This window comes from Dreissena polymorpha, chromosome 8, assembly GCF_020536995.1.
Source record: "Dreissena polymorpha isolate Duluth1 chromosome 8, UMN_Dpol_1.0, whole genome shotgun sequence".
In the NCBI taxonomy this organism is placed as follows: domain Eukaryota; kingdom Metazoa; phylum Mollusca; class Bivalvia; order Myida; family Dreissenidae; genus Dreissena; species Dreissena polymorpha.
The window spans coordinates 101,951,170-101,962,388 of record NC_068362.1 but is presented as its reverse complement, the minus strand read 5'-3'; the positions used below and the strand labels follow the sequence as shown (position 1 = coordinate 101,962,388).

The following is an 11,219-nucleotide window of genomic DNA, read 5'->3' as shown; positions in this document are numbered from 1 at the left end:
GGGTTGTTCGCCACTTTTTGTAAACATTATGTCACTGGAAGAACAGGCGCCTGTATGAAATATAAACCCGTTTATATGGCGCAGTGGAAATGATAATTATTGTAAATAGAACTTTATTTTGTTAGAAACAAGTTTTGATGATAACAACATGAAATAAGAGCAAGGTTCAATAATTTGGTTTATTTGTCATTGGCCTTTGAGCAACGTGACTATTACAGCGTTCGTGATACTACACAATTTTGTCAATTAAAGTGACTGTGAAACAAAACGTTAGACCAATATAGAAAACAACACAGATCTAACCATGTTATTTTTTCAGACTGAAATGCAAATATAAATATGGTTGATTTATAGTTTTGTCTAAATAGAAAAATACTTTACTATAACAAAGATACATATTCAGTATATGAAATGGTTTGGATTCGATATGTATGTGTTAATGCAATTGTAAACAAAAACCATACTTAAAAAATGTACATCCTTAAATTTAATACATAATTTATGCATAATAAACAAATTACTAAATATAACGACGTAACATTATGTAGTTTGTTGTACACGTTATCGCACTCCAAACGGCTATATTTAAAAAAAGTCTAACATAATGATATTTGAATGGCTTGCACAATCGAACGCGTTGACTATCGAATGCCACCTACAAATATCAAATTTACAATTTGAATTTATTTGCAAAAAGAGATCACTGCTTTAACAAGAGCATAACCTGACCTATTTTTACCTGTGAAGAGTGTTGGCATACTGACTGCCAAAGAAAGAAGAACACTCAGTTCAATCATTCCCCGAATCCCTAAAAAAGTTCAATACACGGTGCAGACTTATAGATAAAAATCTATAAACAAATAGAGAACACATATATTGATTCATTTTATAAAACATTTAAAAACTACAAATATCGCTAAGCATTAAACAAATGGAGTCTTTGTCAAATAGTCTTGAATCGTTATATAGCACGTATAATTTGTTTAGTTAAACGTTCTAAATTATGACATTTCTAAATACAAAACAAACACGATAGTGTTCGCAAATATATCACATATATAAACATACCTGTTTTGATGGTCTTTGTCGTAATTAGAGATTCACAACAAGCTTTGCATATAGTAATCCGGACGCTAAATGAGACTGCGTGTCTGCATGCAATAAACATTAGAGTCACACCAGTGATTATTTACAAACACAAAAGTGACCTTAATTACGGAAGTATTTTTTGCGTTTAAAAAAACAATCTCCATGTAGTTTTATGTGTTAAAATCTGCGAATACAGTTGAGCGGATTCAACTAGTTGGTATAATATTACATCCATTCAGTTTAACAGTGTCAATGAAGTTTAAGGTGGTAACATAGTTCATTATTTGCATATACACCCGAACTCACCTGAATCGATATACCTTCGCATAAAGTGTTTATACAAACTACCTAAGTTTAAATATGGACCGTGCTCTGTGAAAAGAGGGTTTAATGCGTGTGCGTAAAGTGCCGTCTCAGATTAGCCCGTGTAGTCCGCACAGGCTAATCTGGGACGACACTTTTCGCCTAAACTGGATTTTTGCTCAGAAGAGACTTTCTGTAAACGAAAACTACCATATAAGCAGAAACTGTCGTCCCTGATTATCCTGTGTGGACGACACGTGTCCCCGAGTGCATATCGAATATCCTCCTAGCCTTTACAACAAGGACTCATATACTTCATATCGACTCTTCTCCTAGCCTCGTGGTTATTTCGACTATCTTCATAGCGTTTAAGACTAGAAGTTACCGAATGCATATGTTCCTAGCAATGGCAACAATGATTTACCGAGTGCATATCGACTAACCCCCTAGCCTTTACTATTTTGGGTAACTGATTGCATATATTCGACTATTTTCTAAGTCTTGATATATATGAGTCAACGAGTTATTAACGCTCGATTGGTCATTGTCGGCTCGGGTACTACTTACATGTACCCCGTGTCCTCTTGAGTATACTTACATGTACCCCGGGTACGGTAAATATACTTAAACGTTCCCGGAAATTTTTCACGTAAATTGGTTGTTGTCGGCTATTTATTTTAAATAAAATTAACTTAGTTCAAATTTATGTAAGTTTTCTGTTAAATGGCCTCTACATTATAGGAACACATGATCAAACAGCATGTTGATGCAGTTTTTGTAAAGAGATTTGTTTACGATAAACAATATCGTTTTACGGTAATCTGTAGCGCGTTTTACGACTTCGGATTTTGGGCGGGAATACAACTCGGGTACAGTCTAATATCAACCGGGTACCCGGGGTACATTCAAGTAGTACCTGAGCCGACAATGACCAATCGAGCGTTATTAACGACTTGCTTAGGCTGACAACTACATAGTTTGGCTGATCAACTTGTTAAGCGCCCTTTTCATCCTCAAAAAGGTCGGCCGAACGGTTAAATTGTACAATAGGATCTGAAGCATTAATAGATAGAACCATTTGCTTGGTTTCATCGGAAACAGGGAAATGTATGTTGGCCAGTGTCGAACGGTATGGATTTTTTCTCATTAAAAGACAGCGGATTTATATTGAATATAAAGAAGAGTCATTTAGCCTAAATCGACTATACTCGTAAACTTGCCTACATAAAAGTAGAGAGGAGGAACGACATTTTACCACGATGATCAAACAGCAATTTGCATTACTATGCATTACTACCACGGATACGCCCAAATATTGGTTAAAGACAGTTTTCAATTATAAGCGTCGTAATCATAAAAATAAATCGGGCATTGACATGTTATTTGTATTGATTTGTAAGCATTTTTGTGCTTAAAGGTTGAACTACAGCAACTCTCCAATAAATATACGTTTATATACCGCGTGGCTCATACTTGGATAAAGAGCATCGAGTTTAAGGACGTTAAATATCGCTTTATGAAGAGGAGGGGGAAGTCAGCATTCAGTAGCTGTTTTAACTGTTCAAACAATTTACACAATGGTAAAGCAAAGTGTACGTGTTATGGATAGTTATGGATTGTTTAAGGTATGTGTTTACATATTTTCAAAATTATATCATCCATTTATTTTGAGTGCAAGTACATGTCGACGTGTTATTTTGTGTTTGTTTAATGATTGCTTTAAATGAATATTAAACACTTCATGGTACGCTTTAAATAAAGACATGGATTTTATTGCTTGAATATAAAGAACACCATACACATTGTGTCCGCGACATGGAAAAGGTTTATTAAACATTTTGTAATACGCTTACTTTTTCTGAGCAATATGATATAAAAAAAGAAAAAGATGAATATGACGTTTATAACAACCGTTCTTTGTACATTATTGTGACTAGATCTTGTTTTCGTAGCTTTGAAACTGCCGAAGTATAAAGACCTTACCGACCGGATAAGTATGTCGACATTGGGTTGGGTTACGCTTCGTTTGTCACTAGTCGCCATGGCAGTTGTTTGATTTGGTTTCTTACGTCATGTACACATATTTAAATGGATATCCTTCAGTATCCTATATAAATGATATGAAACGGTCAATGTTTTAATTGTTTCTTGTTTGCAATATTTGTTCTTTCATGTAATACTCGATTTAATCATTGCTACTGAAAACTGTCTACGTTTTAGGATCATGTCCTACGACTGATCGCGTTTTTGCCAATACTGGAGAGCGGCCTACTCTGCAGTACAATGACACCCAAATGGGTGAAACACCTATAAAAGTGTATTCACCAGCAAATATACCCATATTGCAAGTTATTAACAAAACGCTGACGTTTGAGAATCCATGTGAAAATTGCACTTCAGCTGAATTAAATTTTTCTACCGGATTTCTTGCAATAACTCTTTATCCTCTGGCGAATGGCGACGAGGGCACCTTCCAATTTCGAACTGAGCAAATAGTTCTACACTGTGTAACTGTGTATTTATATGGTAATTATAATAAAATGTATGTATATTTGTCGGCAGCGTGTCCCTTCAGGCGACATGGCGTATATGCACTAGTAGAGTTATTGTCAAAGCATATTGAATTTTTAATTTGTCAATTATGTTATGTTGGTCAGATTATAGACAGCACTGTTTGATGTAAATGAGTTTAACCACAATTTCGACAGGTTTATGAACAATGTATACAAACATTGAGCTGTTTTTACCTACAGATGTAGGTTTGATAATACGTTCGAAAATTAGGTTAAGCTCATTATTTTTATATGATGCGATCAATTTGGGAGCAGTTTCGTTGTTTTACCCGCGTACATACATGAAGATCCACGAATATTATGCAAGTTTATCATAATAACTATTTTTTAGTTATTATAGCGATTTGGAGAAAACACTTCATAGTTTGTAATCTAAATGTATCTTACTTCGACAATATCTTTTGATTAGAGGAATTATTGACTGATCTCAGTGCAAAGTTGTCTACCCTGTTTTCCTCTATGCATTTAATAAATAGGTAAACCTTCGAAACCAACGATCAAAGTAAACAATGCTAATAAGGCACTATTGGAATGCGACACTTTGCCTGTGATTTTGTCATGCTCTTCTTGGTCTACAACCGCTCCAAGCGGACATGGTCTGCAGATGTTGTATACATGGCTACAGAACGAAGACGTCATAACTACAGGAGGTAGATTTGAACTGGCTTCCATATCTTCAAACACGCTTACGATCTCGGAAGTTTACAGCAATGACACTACTCACCCGTTTACATGCGTAGCTACTGAGCAAGGTGCAAATCTTTCGGATTACAGCAATGGATATTCCTTACAAATAAACTGTAAGTATGAACATGTATTAATAGTTTTATCTTTCTACAACGAATAAGTTAATAATATCATTTTTTGATATTTATCTGTTTCAACACGAAACACGCATATTTAAAAAAAAGAAGACGGAAAGGTGTATGTTTAATTCTGAAAGCTTTATGAGTTTATGTAATGCCATGTAAATATGTTTAGAGAATTGGAATCGTAGATAACAGAGTGCAATAAATAGCTCTTAAGCGATAGTTTACAATTCAAATATTTACACATATGAATATTAATTTATTACAACGTTTTACTTTGCTGTAATGTATATGTATATTGTATTTAATATTGTATTTAAGCAATCTATTACGGAGCTTTTGAATGTCACAATTTACTAAAAATATACATTCTCATAAGGTGAATGTCCGACAATAGAGCGAGCCTTTATTCGGAGAGGAGAGCAAACCGTGCTTAACTTTACAACCAGCACAGTTGAGGACAGAACAATATCCGTGTATACACCTAGAAATGGGCTAATCTTCCAAGTCAATTATGCGAGTTCGAAATTCTACGGACCACCGTGGTTTAGAAATTGTACAGAAGCTCCAACAACCAATTTTACTACCGGAGTTCTTGACCTTTTACTGTACCCTGTGACTTATGGTTTCGAAGGAACCTATAAATACATAACCGATAAAACTGTCCTCCATTGCATCTCCGTTCATTTGTACGGTAAGTATAAATTACATTTATTGAAGATAAAACATATGCACACTTTCTTTTGGAGTAAAATTTGTGAACTTATTACTTTGTACACGTGTCTTTGAAAGAACTTGTCTGATCATTTCATAATTAACGTTATGATATACTATTTTATTCTATCTCAACAAATATTTATATTAAATATAAGCGTGCTCAAACAAAAAGAACGTTGGTTGTTAAGTCTTTATGATCGTTGTAGTTCCAAACAAGATGAACAGTTACCAATCGTGACACAAATATGTTACAAAGTCCGCACGAGAGTGTTAATATACTTAACAACAACAAAATATTAGCCGAACAAGAGCAAATTTAAATTCATGTCGACAAATACGAATTTCGATTCATCGTTTAGAAAATATTAAACTTAATACAATTAAATAACTGTTTTAGGTGAACCTACGAAACCATCCATACAAATACATCCCAGCATGGTGCTTGAAGGAGGGACCGTAACATTATCTTGCAATAGCTTTTCAACAACCATACCGTCTGGTCAGAATCTTAAAATCGTATATTCTTGGAAAATAAATGACAATAAAATAAGCCCATTCGACAGATTTTCTTTGAGCATCGACACATTCAACAAGCTTACTATTTCAAACGTTCAGAAAAGGGATATGACATACAGCTTTTCGTGTATCGCAACTGAGGATGGTGGCGATTCGTCTGTTGAAAGCAACAGCTATGCCATAGAAGTACAAGAGATACAAGGCAGGTAAATGACGATTTCCAAACACACAAAGGAAACATTTCAGGTGTACCAGCAGGGGGGAACTCTTTTTATGATATGCGATCATTTATTTACGGTGAGGAATCAATCGCCAACATAACACAAAACACATGTAATTGGCAAGACTCACACGTACTTGACACACTCACAAACATTTTAAATAATAGTATACTATAGAGTCTTTACATAAAATAGCATATATTAAGGTTGCGGTAAAATGCTCAAGGTCTAATAACATTTCGTTTTTCCGTCAGAGCCATACGTTACAGTAATGCCCAGTTGTCCAGATTCAAGTTTGGGCAGCTGCCTGGCTAAAGCAGAGGGCATCGGTGCGATTGTTGGGGCTTTTATTTCGGGTGGTCTCATAGCATTGATTATCGTCTACGTCGGTAAAAGAAATGGACTCTGCTGTTTTAGTAAGTACATGCAAGGCTTTGTCACATAATTTGTGAAGAAATGAATGTCAGTATATGCATAAATTAACAGTTGTAGTAGTATTTGATAAATGTGATGTGAAGATTAAAAAAGAATATGAAATATATGTCCTTCCTCTGAAGTGTTTAGTCATTAAGCTTGTACTAAAATAACAACATTGACATATTCGGTTTGCGTCAAGCGCTCTTATACTACGTTATACTACGTCTTGCATTGAGTTTAGATATCGCATCACCAACCAAAATTTCCGATGGTTTAATCAACCCTGGTAATGAACCAAACTTTGCCAATGGCGCCGAAAGAGCTACCAGGACCAATTTTCCGCCTGTTTCCGAGGGTAAATATGAACGTATTATTAATGCTGTTAATATTAATATATATTCAGTTTGTATAGAAATAGCAGGTTTCTCTTATTTTAACTGTTGAAAGAGTTTTTTTTTTCTGTCAACAAGTTGATAGTGACAGACTATATTTCGTAACAAAACACATTAACAGCATGATCGTGAACATTTAACATCGTTAAGACTTGTTGTATTTCTCTTCCAGATATGTATTTTGACATTCAGCAAATTTCGTAAGTTAAATGTTATCTTTTGTGTTACGATCTCTCCCTGATAATGCATTAATGTGGTATCTCTAATCGGAAATACACGAATTAAATAAAGGTGAACGTGTTAATTTGCGAAATTTTATCCTGTATCTGAAATTTATAATCGGTTGCTCTGATAGCAATACGATGAAAAATCTTATATTACAGGTTGGTATACACAGTTGTTATGAATTAAAATTAATGTGTATTTGATCATGCGTATGTTATGTGTGTAGGTTTCTTTTTTTGTTTGGTATTGACCGTGCTGTGTCTGAAGCATAGGCACATGACACAATCAATAAACTAGAAATAGTTTGGAGTCGCATATCGCCTATATCTAAATATTCCAATGTTATAACTATATGATTAAAGGACTATCAAGATGGTCAGAATAACATTTTATCATGAACATATTTGTTCTACATTGCACTAATGGAATGCAATATAGAGAGTGTGTCGTATATTGCCATGTTGATTAGATAATAAATTATTACAACATTTTCTGCACGTGTTTTGAAGCACAATGATAAAATTATATTCCATTTCACTTCAGTAGAGGCAGCTCTAATGATAATCATTCACAATCTCCTACGCATTATGACTGTTTGGGTAAGAAAGTTTAATTTAAAATTGCTCGTTATGTTTTTATGTCAGCTGTAACCAGACGATTGTTTCTGCTATTCAATCGAAAATTCCGCAATTAATAATATAGTGGATAGCATTTAACCACAAAATTGATTCGTTCCCGTTTATCTCCATATAAAACACATACATAAAATATGTGATGTAAATTGGAATCCCCTCAAATCAAGATTACAGTCATAATTTGGATTTCGATTTGATGATGTTATTGCAGATCCGACATAGTGACAAACACGTGTGAATATTGGATTTAAAATGCAAGCAATTTAAATATTCAATTTATTAATATAAAATAGTTTATAAACCACTTATAAGGTTTGAATAAATTTCAGGGATTGTGTGAACACTATATTTTTTTTACTATTAAAATAAACGTATGACAGACAGACATTTATACAGACAGTCATACCGACAGACATACAGACAGACAGACAGACAGACATACAGACATACATACGGACATACATACATACAAACATACATACAGACAGACAGACAGACAGACAGACAGACAGACAGACAGACAGACAGACAGACAGACAGACAGACAGACAGACAGACAGACAGACAGACAGACAGACAGACAGACAGACAGACAGACAGACAGACAGACAGACAGACAGACATCATCATCAGGGATATTCTTACTTAAAATTGTAATATAAAGAATTATTTACATTCTATTTCTGTTTCAGATTTTGACCAAAGGTAATATAAACCAGATTCCCATTATACTGTTCAAAGGAACTATGCTTTTCGTTCGCATATCTGCTAAAATTTGATATTTAGTATGCAATACATATTCGAATTATGCAGTAAATAGATGTTTGATCAGTAACAAAAGAATATCGTACAATGAAAACCTAAATGATGATTGTATGTTTTAGAATCTTAATATTTGTCTTCGACAATCATCAACAGCATTTCGATACTAAGCAAAACGTAAAAAACTCGAGACTATTTCAGAGGCCGGATTAATAATGCTATAAAACAATAATAGGTTTTCAGTTGTTTGACCAAGTTATCGTTAATATTTTAAATGAACTGATATAAACAATACTGGCGCTTTTCTCACACATTCAGTTCCTTTTTACGCGATAATATACGACAAATATTATTTTAACAATTCAGCGCAGAAACAGGATTGATGAATACATATGTTCAATTAATGTTCAGAACAAGGCGTTTAAGACATTAACAAAATAAGTATTTAATACGACTGCAAATAATGTTAATGTGTGCAGTAACGCATTCATGTATTTACACCCGACACGAACTCAATCGGGCAATGCCCACTTTTCTTTGCAAATGGATTAATTTTTTATTAAAAAATACGATTTCATTTGTCGGTTTCTGCGAACAGTTGGTCGCTTTGTATTTCTTGAAGGTGAACATTGGAAAAATTAAGATAATACAATAATGACATCAAAATCGTATATACTCGCTTGACATTGATACTCAAAATCTACGAATATTTAGCAAAATTTGTCGTAACATCAAGTAAACCCATACAAACGTTTTCAATATAGAAATAGCAAAAATATCAACGCTAAATGTTAGATGGTAACATAGATGTAACGAGATACACAATGCTCGTTTGATTTTTGGTCGCACAACATATTCCATTTTAATATCTTGCAATGATACCTATTTATACGACACACAAACACTAAAATGGTACATGAACATGTGCTGAATATATTGTACCGCAAAAAACAAACACACGAAAAATAGCATTGTTTATCTTGTTAAATCTATGTTGCCAGACCACATCTACCGTTGATATTTTGGCTATTGCTGTAAGGAACATTTTGAGAGTGTATGGGCTTTTAAATAGCGTATTTCTGTCAAGTCACCAATAATACCAGCTTAGGGTTAACAAACATTGCTGTCTTGATAATATTTCTGTGTTTCATAACTCCATTTAAGATATGCTTAAAAGTGTATTTCAACCATGCTTGCTTTAAAAGTTATGACATTGCACCCTCCCTAGGATATTTTTAATCAATCGCTTTTCGAATTGTGTTGAAATGACTTTCTCAATATAGATTTTTGTTGCGAAACATACATACGAAGTATTCAGTTTTACTGTCCGGAAGGGAATGCATTAGTTTGATTTTATAGTTATTACTTTCATTCTGAACATAAATATATTTATATTGAAACTCATACTTTTTTCCAAGGGGAGCCAATCTTTTTATATACAATTCTTCGTTTCATGATTTTATGTTCAAACATGGCGTCTTTCATGGGAATATAATAAATAATAAATGAATAGTTGTATGTTTGTTCTGTATGAACTAACTGTGTTTGCAGTTAATTGAAATTGTTAAGTGTAAATTGATACGTATTATGTATATTTCATTACGTGTAAATTAGATCGAAGAATTTTGTATGTATGTCTAAAACTCAAAATACTTATGATGATCAACTAAGTAACTTTTATGATTTCCGGATAGAAACTGTTCCTTAATTATTCTGCATTTATAATCTACATATTGTTTTACAGGAATGAGCATGATAATAGGGATATTGGGCAACACGATCAGACCAGGATTAAAACAATTGAAGACGGTGAGCATTTTTAATGAATCGTTGTATCTGTTAGACTTTTATCAATGCTGGAAGCACGATCGTGCTCTAAAAATACTTTTACATATGATAATCTTTTGCTTATTTTAAAAGCAGGAATTATAAAGGAAAGGTAAATAATTTAATATTAAACTATTTTGATAATAATGTTCCTATTTAAAAAAAAGATTTATAGTGATTACTAGTTGTGTAATGCAGTGTGAATGGTTGATTATTGTATACACTTAAAGGTATGTTAAAATTATACGTTTTGACACTATATACTGCGTCTTTAACCGTCTGTTTTGAATGTCTGTTTTCCCCTTTAAACAAACAAGAATGTGTACAAAGCCCCCGTGACATAGTTTGAATCTTTGAAACCCTTCTGAAGTTTCGCTTCAGAGGGTTGCATTCATTTGAAACTGTCATCAGGAATATTCTAATTTAAAATTATAAAAAAAAAATATTTGCATTTTCGCGGTACAGTACCTTTTAAGTACATACAGAACACGACTAGCTTTCATTGATGAAAATTGTGTTTTTTCACGCATACATACGACATTTCATTTTAATACTATGCGAGGAATGGACATATCCTTTTAAAACATTCTGAAAACGAAAATATTAACATGTTCAAATGTTTTAGAATTGTGAATTTTGTATTATAATTTATAGTACAATAGGCCACTTTTTCCTGTTGACAAAGACACTAGCATGCAGCATATATAATCGATGTATATTTTTATTTCAGACA

At 33.4% G+C, this 11,219-nt stretch overlaps 1 protein-coding gene across 1 annotated transcript; it reads left to right on the top strand.

Moving 5' to 3' along the window:
* Positions 1-3,616: 3,616 nt before the first annotated feature.
* LOC127840774 (uncharacterized) lies at positions 3,617-8,606 on the top strand. The gene is made up of 9 exons (XM_052369187.1): positions 3,617-3,918; positions 4,442-4,765; positions 5,154-5,468; positions 5,889-6,209; positions 6,483-6,644; positions 6,887-7,000; positions 7,210-7,237; positions 7,806-7,861; positions 8,590-8,606. Exons 1-9 carry the CDS (start codon positions 3,687-3,689, stop codon positions 8,604-8,606), a joined length of 1,569 nt encoding a protein of 522 aa, XP_052225147.1. The 5' UTR covers positions 3,617-3,686.
* The last annotated feature ends 2,613 nt before the right edge of the window (positions 8,607-11,219 follow it).